Below are 11,249 nucleotides of genomic sequence, written 5' to 3'. Positions count from 1 at the left end.
ATATATCGTCATTAGTAGGTGGTTTATCCTAGCACATTTTTCAGAGAAACAACTTGATCTTAGGAGGCACAGGATTAGCCCACATGTTCTTCAAACCAACCCAAAAGGAATGAGGATCAAAGGGTGGTGTACACAAAGTTGCTAGAGACTTTGCCCTTAGAACTGGGAGACCAAACCCAACGATCCTTAGCCTCTCGAATAGGGAACGATGAGCCAAAAACAAACTCATAGAGGGTGGGCTTAAAAAAATTAAGCACCGGGTTCTTATCCCAGAACCCCACTCTAATCAAGTTCGAGACCTTATGGGCATGAATAATAAGGCCCAAATTGACGAAAATAGGCCAATGGTCCAAAGGTTGAGAGCTTAAACATGGATCAAAACAGAGGTTGGACCCTTTGGCATTCTTGACGAGCTTGAGGAGACCCCATATATAGAAGTGAATGACAGAATCAACTATAATGTGCCAATGCCAGGTACAATTAAGGAGCCAAGAGTTTCTCCATAAGTAGAGGGTGTTGTATTTGGCTAAAACTAAATCAACCCAAGGTTCCACAATAATTCTTAATATGTGTAGACCTAGGCATTTATACTCTTTTTTTTTGGCTTGGCACGTCTATATCATGATAGCCAGAAAAGCAGCTAAATAATTATCACCTTATATAATTTCTCACCCACCACATATAGTACTAATACAACTTAAAAAATATTTAAGCTGTCTTGGAATGTGTTGAATTATATTGTTGATGTGTACATTTTTTGTACATAATACAGATTATAACGGTAAATATAATATAGTTTATTTTGAGTATCTCACGTTTTACGTGTTTAGTTTCATATGTTAAACAGAGATTTTAAAAAAATAATGAAACGGTTTATGTGTAGTCTTTAACTCGCACGTTGCACCTAATAATTTAAATTCAGGGCTGAAATTTATTTGAAGAGTTATGTCAAACTCTATTAATACTCTCTAGTCTCTCCCATCTTTTAAACGCTTAATGTTAGAGAAACCCGAGAGTGGTTGTAGCAGCATAGGAGATCGATTACAACTCTTAACAAGTATTTTAATATTTAAAAAAAATTATAATCTTAATTTAATATCTATTTCAAAATTAAGAAAAAGAACATATTAGTCAAGAAGATTTAATTATGTGTGCTTAACTTTTTAATTACTCCTTTTTTTCTTCCATTAAGATTTCTCTGTTAAATATAATTATGCCTTAATTATACAAACTATTATTTAATATTAAATAATTTAAATTTGATTCTTTAGAAAGAAACCTTAGTTTAAATATGATTATCTAGCTCTATCTATTAAAATTTAATTTAAATTAATCTTAAACTAATGAGAGATATATATAAATAATAAAAAATAATTGAAGAGATAAAATGTAATTAAAATTTGAATCATAAATGACATCAATACCCTTATTTTGATATATATACATTACTTTTCGTTAATAATATATAAATTTTTTACTGGATAAAATATTAAGATAATATAATTATCAAAAAATAATATGTAAAATTATATATCTAAAATATAATAATTATCTACCATTAATATCTTTTATTTTTATTATATTCTTGAAGATCTTAAAAGGAGCACTTGAACTCTTAAAACTTTTGTCATATGGAATTAATTTAACACATAATCAAGTAGAGTAATATTATTAATACAACTTAATCACATCTTACATATCCTGGCACATTTGGCAAACAAACCTTATCAGAAAAAGACCCACGTAGTTAATTATTCGGAGAACTTAATTATGTCCAAGAAAATAATTAAAAGCACACCAAATTAATGAAGGCACAAACTCATCGCCCACCAAATGTTCATCAAAATGTCTGCATCTTTTGAGTCCTCTCCGGCACAATGGCGGCGGTAGCCCTAATGAGATCGACATAGAGCGGCAACTGCGCAATCGCAAAGAATGACACCGGCAATAACATCACTGCATAGATGGGGAACGCCGCGAACTTGAGCTGCTTCTGCACCACGAAGAAGTCCCCAGCGCAGAAGGAGACGAGCATGGCGGCAATGGAGGTGAAGAGTGACGTGAGCCCAATTAGCAGTTTCGTAGGGAGGCTCTTGTTGAAGTCTTCTTCTTGGTAGCGTGACGTGAGGATGGTGAGGAACATGATAAGGGAGGTCACGGAGAAGCAGAGGGCCACGAGGGAGGAGAAGGCAAAGACTTGGAAGGTGGTATCGCCAGAGAGGATCGGTTCGCCGGAGGATTGATTTACACCGCCGGGGACGGTGGCAGCGGAGGCGAAGGCAACGCCGGCGATCAGAGCAGCGACGACGGAGCATGACTCCGACGTTTTGACCAGCCAGTCGCCGGCATCCTTGACGAGATCCTTGTGATTATCTATGAAGAGCTCTTGCGCCGTTTGGCCCTTGTTGTTGTAGGTGTGGGATATTACGCTTCCCACGGTTCGCATCACGTACTGTGGTTGTAAAATTTCATATTTTTCATTCAAGATCATAAAATATATGGTTATTACAGTTTCCTTTCTAATGTTAATATTTTCAAATTTCCTCCTTATATTCCTATTTATATATCGAACTCTATATTAATTTATGGTTAATTATACCTGGACCCATTAACTATTTAATTTTTATACATACATTTTTATTTGTTTTTTCTTTCACTTCGGTGTTTTCAGTTATCTAATACCTCTCATTGGTTATCTTATCCTTATTTTTTTTTTAATAAAAGTAAAATAATCTCTACATTATCTAAAATTGATCATGTGACAGGGTCTCTTAATTATATTTTTAATAGAAAATTCGAACATATAACTAATAAAATACTATTTTGAAGGTTTTTCATAGATAAAAGAGTGTCTTAGTAAAAATAAGCAATAGTTTACTATAATTATCCTTTATAGTTGTCAATATTTTATTTTGAATTAAAAATATAAGAAAATTTATGAATAAGAGAAAGAGACCACGTACCTTGTACCATTTAATCTCCCATTGCATCTGGAGAGCTACTCCGGGGATACTCCAAGGAAGCTTTTGGCTAAGCATAGCCGCGAAATGTAGAGCACTATTTCCATCCTTATCTATCTTTCCAAATACACTATCTTTCATTGTCTCTATCGCAAGCATAAGTTCATATATGTGAGTTTGCCGATATTCTACCGCTAGCAACACAATATTCTTGTCATTTTCGTCAACATCCAAGATTGCCACCGGAAAAGTTTCAAGAATTTTCTTCACAATCTCCGTTATTCCATTTTTCGCCGCTACTAACATCGGTGTGGCTATAATGTTGATAAAATATCACACATGAAAAACGGTGAGGTTTAATTAAAATAGTCTAAGAACTAAGATGATACAATATATATTGTTTTATGTAACAGAAAATATTAATTATTTACCTTTCACTGGTTTTGTTGATTCCTCTCCCTTTTGTTCATCTTTGCATATCTTTATATATACATTGACCTGATGACCGTCCTCCCCCTTGCTCTTTCCATCCGAACTCTCTGTTTTTAAAATTTTTAAATAATTAAGTTCAAATAAGTTCGCTAATCAGATGTCAATACAGATAGTTTATGCATCGATCGATAAATAATCGGTGGTTTCTTGTGACAAATAAATTAATGCTAAATTACACTTTCATTCCTTTGGAGGTGGTGGTGGAGATTATAAAAAGACAAGTACTGCACTTTTATTTTTCAAACACTGTATTTGACACTTGGTCGTACTTTAGTGGCAAAAATATAACTTGGGAATACATTAAGTACGCTTTGACTCCATCGACAATGTTTTCTATTTTTTAATTTCAAGGTAATGTGGTGATACCTTTTGTGGTGGCGGTGACATCTTTTGTCGGTGAATGCTCGTTATCTTCTTGAGGTGGTTTATCTGGAAGTGCGTCGGATGATCTCGGAAGATGTGGATTCTTACCATCTTTCTCGTACTCCCAGTCTTTGCAATTGTCAACCAATTCATTCATTAGCTGAAGTGCATATATATTCTTTCGTTTTATCCTTTCAAGTGCATGCGTCCGCCATAATCCTAGAAAATAGAATTAGAGACAAATGTTTATTTCAAGATATTGACTCATTTTGTTCCAAAACTCAAATTAGTTTTCTTTTTAATGTTAAATATTTCATTAATTATTAATTAAATCTTATTATGTACACGTCATGCATCGTTACCTTCACTGTACAGAGATATTATAATTTTTTAGCTATTCTCTAAAACCGCGGGTTTATGTTTTTAGAGCAATGGATTAGTTATTACCACAGTATATTGCTTTATTACTAACATGATCTGAATATATAAATGCATGGGAGAAATGTGCATTGGAATTAACTCTTTGTAAATTATCTACTTACCTATTCCCATGATGACCAAGATGACCTTCATCACCGCCGTGAACAAGGCAACACCCACGTCATAGATTTCTGGAAACTTTCGGAAAGGGAGCTCAATATCCTCCTCAGTTTCGCTATTTTCTTTAACATTTTTTCATTTCAAGTAGACAATTAAAACATGAAAGAGTGATCAGCACGAGATAGTATATGTACTTATTTACTTGCTAAAAGATTAGAGAGAGAAAATACAGGAATAAGCTCCTTTCTTAAGCACGACAAACTAATACTTTACTCGAATTTTTATATATAAAACTTTTAACCTTTCAATGAGGATTATGTGTAGCAACTACTAGCTTGGATATTAATTAAAAGAATAAAAACTTAATATAAAATTAACAATATATTATATCTAAATTAACTTGAGAGGATTTTGGATCACCTCTGCCGGGAGTACAAGTTGATTTATTTATAGGTGCTTTTGCTGAAATAAAAAAGAAAACGAGTGACAAAAAAGTAAGAAAAAAAAAGCCTAAAAGATTTTTCACAGCAAACAATTTATTTCAAAAATAATATACCAGCTAGATTTTCTTCGTCACCCTTTCCACATCTTCTTCGGATCCATTCAGGGACGGGAATCCATCCGGGCATTTTAGTAACTGCAATTGAATTAGAGTTTGGATCTTAAGATCATATGAGACTACTTTGCAAATAACATAGTAATGTGCTGGAAAACATATTACATTGTTAAGTCTTTGCATAAGTAAATATGGAATTCTAATTACCTATTTGAAGCAAAGGCTTTAGCAAAGTAAAGAGGTGGGAGAACGTATTGAATGTTTCCGGCAATAATTGTTTGTCTGATTTGGATTCTTTTCGTTGATAACTTTTTCGATTTGTATATTCTAAAAATTTTCTCTCATGTTGGCCAATAAAGATACCTACGCAATAAGAAAGAAAGTTAATTAATATTAAAAGATATAGTTAAGCATATATATAATTTATTAAGACTTAATTACAAGAGTAAATGAGCTGGTCATATAAGCCAAAGCGAGTTCCACTTTTAAAACACAAAGGCTTCTTGGCCAGATAGTGAAGAGGTGATTCTCCTACTGTGTTCACGTAATTAACCAACTCAGGGTACACCCCAATAATCTCATTAGCCAAGCCTGCATATAAAATCAAGGTGTTAATCAGAAAATGATATAAATTGGAGGATGTTATTTAAAATTTTTCGAGACAGTACCGAAGTATTCTCCTAGGATAGCAAAGTGGAGGATGTTATTGCCATCCTTCTCCCTCCTACAATGTGTGACGTCCCTCCTCACGTCCTTGGTTGGCGGATTCACATTTTGCACCCACCACTCGAGCGCAAAGAACGCCTCCTTCTTCCCATGCCGCACTGCCGTGAAGAGCGGCGTCTCCCCGTGTCTGTTCCGCTCTGATGTCACTAGCTTCGGGCAGCATTCGGCCATTTTCCAGCATGCCCGATGCATGCCGTGCGATGCGGCCACATGCAGCGGCGTCGATTCGGTATCGTTCTTCGTCTCCAAGATCTTCTTCACATTATCAGTCGACACTGCAGCGAGCAGCCGCAACGCCACATCCTCCTTGCCGGCCGATATAGCCACGTGCAACGTTGTGCCCTTGGCACGTGTCAACCTCTGGTCTTGCACTTCAGGGTTCGCCTTGTATATTTTGATGACTTCTTCCCATTCGCCCCGCATGGCTAATTTGAACAATTCCTTCCTCTTTTCCTCTAATGGGTCACTCTCCGTTTCTTGTCTTGGTGAGGGAGGTGGGTTGTTCATTTGTTTGACGTCCTTCGTTTGTTGTTTCGATGAGGGAGAGAGTTCAGCCATATTTGGTTCGCTCATCCTTTCTTGTAGTAATAAGAGAGGGAGGGAGAGAGAGAGATGCTGGTTAGTTTTTGATTTCTTCAACTTGGCAGTGTATTTATGAGTCGGTTTTCTCTACCCGGACAATGAGATTTCTTGCGTCAGAGGAAACCAGAAAACCTCTCTATTTTTTCTTGCTTTTTCTTTTTCTTTTTCTTTTTCTTTTTCTTTTTCTTTTCCCAGCGTGGCGCATCTTGTGCCTTTTTAACTCCACGTAGTTTGGTAAACATGCGTAGCTTCTAGGCATTTGGGAAAAAAATGCATTTAACACCTTCACTTTATACATAGTTATATTTTACAACCTGTAATACCATCTATATAGATGGCATAACACAAAGAAATATTCAGTTAAAATTAACATATTGTCTACTAGAATGTCCAATATGTTAATTATATATCTTCTTCTACCTCACACTATTAGTTTGAACCTACCTCGGAACCATCTTTTCTCCTCCATTGGTTAAATTAACTGAGATTAATTTAAAAAAAATATGATTTATAAATATTAAAAATATTGGGTGTAAAATCATAATTAGGTAGAAAGATAGGGTGTCAAATGCAAAGCAGTGATTAGATACGTATTTTTTTTATTGATCAACTTTTAAGAATTTAGTATTATTTTTATTTTTTTATAGGAAATATATAGTTAGGAGAGAGAAATAAAATATGATTAATTTATCTTTATAATTTAGAAAAATGATCAGTACTTTCAGTCCATATAATTGATACTTTTGATTAATTTTATATAGTATTATTTAGTCTCAACGGTACAATTAGGAGGGAGAAATTAACAGTTATTATTGAATTATTTGCCTATTACAAAAGGTGAAAGAGATTACCAAAGCGAAAGTAAGTAACTAATTCTTCATGCTTGGACACTTGGTGTATTAATATGCTGCTGTGAAGCTTTACAGGCATTCAACAAAAAAAGTTATTCGTATTAGCGTAACTTTCTTTAAGAAAGAAGAAAAATAGAGCACATTTATCGATCAGAGAAAACAGTATAACTTGTGGCTTAGGTTTTAGGTTAAGATCTCACTAACCCATAAGAAAATTAAACTGGATGCATGGTTAATTCCTTTCTCTGGGAGGTTCTTCTCGAAGTCTTCTTCTTGGTAGCAGAACGCGAGGACGGCGTTATGAGAAACTTGATTAGGGAGGGTAGCGAGAGTGGAGAAGGCGATAACTCAGAGAGGATGGGATAGCCAAAAGACTGTCTGAGACCTCCTATTTTCGAAGGCTTTACATAATTAAGGGGTCTATATTAGACAATATCCAATTTAACTATTCTAACATTTATTATTATATTTTTGGATTTTATATAATTGCCACTGAATTTTCTTAACATATTATAATTATCGTTACATCCTCTAAAATAATATTATTATCTCTAAAATCTTTCATAAAACACCCATCATCAAATACACACACCCTTTAATAGGATAAAACCCCGTGATTATATAAAATAAAATTTAAATATTTTATAATTAACTTAAGCAAAAAAAAAGAAGTTTAAAATATTACAAACCGCTACAAGTCTTAAATTATATATCCGAATCACAAATCGATAATAATGTTAGAGTAGAAGCTACAATTCATCTAATTTTAATATGATAAATTTATTAACTGAAATACAACTAATTCTTGTTGGCTCCACCACAAACTCGAAGCTGTCTACAAATTTGAAAACATTCCAATAAAAAGTGGTGAACAAAAGTTTTAACAAATATGCACCTTTGCTACTTAAGAGTAATGAAATGAGATACACACCATGATATATTTATAGCGTGTTCAAAATAATACATCCATATAATATATTCATTATATCAATAAATATAGCTCACATATATTAATAACAAAAAACATACTATGTATCATATTACCTACTTTTCTAGTCTCAAAGTAATATTATATCACATACTCACGAAGAGCCACTGACTAATTTAAAGTTATGTGGATAAATATATTTGATAATTAATATTTAATGCCCCAATCTAATATGATCACAACTAAAAGGATGACTAAAATAAAATAAAAGTAAAATAAAGTTAATTAGCCACCAACCAATCCTGGGTTGCATTCCAATCAAAATGACTAAAATATGCTCACAGTCAAATTAAAGCCCACTAGGTTCAAGGCTTAAGCTCAACTAGGGTTGGGTTATGACTAACCTAAACCCAACTTGGGCTAGGCTGCTTGTAGCCAACTCACGGACAACTTGGGTTGGGCTACTGCCCAATTCAAGCCCAACTTAGCTAGGCTACTTGCGGCCTACCATCTCCAACACAAAGGAAACCGGGATGGGTAAAGGCCTAACTCAAGGCTAAGGCCCATGTAATCCACTCACCCACCATCCCTCCTCTCTCTCTCTCCCTCATGTCACGTAGACACAATAAGGGAGGAGATGGAGGTGGATGTCAATGATCACTGTTGTTGTCGGGAGCTGAGACTAAACATGCCTATAGAAAATCAAGCACGTAGGTGACTTCGAGTGGAACATTTCATAAAAATGCCAAGTAATTTATTCAAATGAAGACACTTATAATAATCACACCAAAAATAAGCATATGCACACATACACTGTGTGTTCGTCAAAATGTCTATATCCTTCGGTCAACTTTGGCAAAAGGTATAGTAGCCTTAAGAAAATTGATATAGAGGAGGAATTCCGCAACCAGAGAAAAGGACACAGGAAAAAAATATTGATTGAGTACATTGTAAATGCCATATACTTGAGCTCCTTCAAATTCTAAACAATTCTCATCACATAAGGAGATGAGCATGGCAGGAATGGCAATGAACAGTTAGCAACGAGATGTAGAGCATTATTCCAAGAAATCGTTTTATTTAGTTTAGCAGCGAGATGTAGAGCATTATTTCCATCCTTATCCACCATATTTAATGCACTATTCTTCATTATCTCCTTCTAAGTATAAGTTCATATATATCTCTGTGTCGATGTTCTATTGCAAGCAATACTATATTCTTCTCATCACTACCTAAATCAAAGAGTGCCACTAGAAAAGTGTTAACAATTTTCTCCGCCATCTCTACTATTCCATTTTTTACTGCTCTTAATAATGGTGTGGCTTGCACGTCTGAGTGTCATACATTATACCAGATTGAATAGTTATATATTGAGAAAAGAGTGAAATTGAGAATAATTTATCGATAAAAAACTTCCTTAATAATAATAATAATAAGTATTTAGGGATTTTTACCGTTATTAGAAAATATTTTAAATATCATAGATGCGGCCAAATCATTAGCCTCTTTAAAAATATCATTTCATCAATTAAAAGCAATTAATTATAAATACAATTAAATTTTGCTATCTTAAAAATTATTTAAAATAGTCCACGAACTATCTTATGTTCCCCTGTATCATATTCCAGGATAATACAATGTTTTCCATACAAGAGAAAATATCAACGTTAATTATACACCATAAACTTCAACGAATAACGAATAAGGTCGTTTTTATTATTTAAATATATTTATTAGCTCTATCAGTCATTCTCTGAATAGTTTATTAAATAATTAGATATAGTGACAATTCTAATATGAGCAAAAAATTTGAGTGGCAATTATAATACTCTAGAAATATACATAATAGCAAGTATATAAAAAAAATGTTAAAAGCCCCATGAATGCTATACCTATAACTACTATTAATACTCTTAATGATTCAATTCAAATGAGTTATATAATTAGAAGTCAAGTTTAGGTATCGTTCGGTGGATTCTTGTAATAAATATTTTAATACTAAATTATACTTTCACCACTCGTACTATAATCCAATATTATATTGCACAAGAATAATAAAATTTGTATAATGCGCCCCTTGTACTACTAAAAAAATATAATAACCTCCCTATGGAAGGGTGGAGATTGTAATGTTTAGATAGTTGAGCAGGTAGAATGTGCATTTTAATTCTTCAAATAGTTTGTGTGCCTTGACCCCGTTGTCATTTAGCTTCTTTTTTTTCGGGTCTATGTCTTTGTTAAGGGTTGGAACATATTAAATAGTTGAGATGATCAAATATCACAAAATATAAATAACTGAGTGTGTATGAAAATAGGTCATAGGTGAAGCTGTAATTAATCCTATAATTTAGGCATAATACAATTGTAATTTGGTGATACCTTTTGTGGTGGCGTTATCTTCTTGAGGTGGTGCATCTGGAAGTGTAACTGTATCTGAAGATCGCGGAATATGTGGATCCAAATCATCTTTCTCGTACTCCCAGTCTTTGCAATTGTCAACCAATTCATTCATTAGGTGAAGTGCATATGTATTCTTTCGCTTCTTCTATTCAAGTGCTTACGTCCGCCATAATCAAACAAAATTAAAGATAAATGTTTGTTTCAAGATATTGACTCATTTTGTTCCGAAACTCAAATTAGTTTTCTTTTTAATGTTAAATAGTTAATTAACTATTAATTAAATCTTATTATGTACACATCATGCATCGTTACCTTCACCGTACAAAGATATTGTAAATTTTTAGCTATTCTCTAAAACCGGTTTTAAGTTTTTAGAGCAACGGATTAGTTATTATCACAGTATATTGCTTCATTAGTAACACGATCTGAATATATAAATGCATGGGAGAAATGTGCATTGGAATTAACTCTTTGTAAATTATCTACTTACCTATTCCCATGATGACCAAGATGACCTTCATCACCCCCTTTTCTGGAAACTTTCGAAAATGGAGCTCAATATCCTCTTCAGTTTTGCCATTTTCTTTTACTTTTTTTTTTTTCATTTCAAGTAGACAATTAAACTATGAAAGAGTGATTAGCGAGCTAATAGTATGTGTGATTATTTACTTGCTAAAAGATTAGAGAGATAAAAGATAGGAATAAGCTACTACTTCACTCGAATTTATATATATAAAACTAGAATTTACTAGATAGTGAAGAGGTGACTTTTCTCGTGTGTTCATGTAATTAACCAACTCGGGGTACAGTCCAATGATCTCATTAGCTAAGCCTGCATATAAAATCAAAGT

The 11,249-nt window shown here is 33.6% G+C and overlaps 1 protein-coding gene across 2 annotated transcripts; it reads right to left on the bottom strand.

Moving 5' to 3' along the window:
- Positions 1-1,704: 1,704 nt before the first annotated feature.
- Positions 1,705-6,244, bottom strand: LOC140759371 (uncharacterized). 2 transcript variants are annotated; one of them, XM_073095915.1, is made up of 10 exons: positions 5,580-6,244; positions 5,353-5,502; positions 5,119-5,274; positions 4,912-4,992; positions 4,776-4,817; positions 4,358-4,477; positions 3,819-4,034; positions 3,392-3,499; positions 2,964-3,274; positions 1,705-2,452 (listed from the first exon to the last, which is right to left on the bottom strand). In XM_073095915.1, the coding sequence occupies exons 1-10, from the start codon at positions 6,208-6,210 to the stop codon at positions 1,841-1,843; spliced, it is 2,427 nt and encodes an 808-aa protein (XP_072952016.1). In that variant the 5' UTR covers positions 6,211-6,244; the 3' UTR covers positions 1,705-1,840. The 2 variants fall into 2 exon arrangements, with proteins under 2 accessions (XP_072952016.1, XP_072952017.1); XM_073095916.1 differs by lacking the exon at positions 4,776-4,817.
- Positions 6,245-11,249: the final 5,005 nt, after the last annotated feature.

This window comes from Typha angustifolia, chromosome 4, assembly GCF_048772165.1.
Source record: "Typha angustifolia cultivar Huaian chromosome 4, ASM4877216v1, whole genome shotgun sequence".
Classification (NCBI taxonomy): Eukaryota; Viridiplantae; Streptophyta; class Magnoliopsida; order Poales; family Typhaceae; genus Typha; species Typha angustifolia.
This window is presented reverse-complemented; position numbering and strand designations above follow the sequence as displayed.

Excerpts from the sequence above, each read along its gene's own strand:
- LOC140759371 (XM_073095915.1), bottom strand. The coding sequence starts at position 6,210 with ATGAGCGAACCAAATATGGCTGAACTCTCTCCCTCATCGAAACAACAA. Across the intron at positions 4,478-4,775 it reads AACTTGTACTCCCGGCAGAG|AAAATAGCGAAACTGAGGAG; the intron begins GTGATCCAAAAT and ends AAAATGTTAAAG. Across the intron at positions 3,500-3,818 it reads TGTCACCGCCACCACAAAAG|AGAGTTCGGATGGAAAGAGC; the intron begins GTATCACCACAT and ends TTTTAAAAACAG.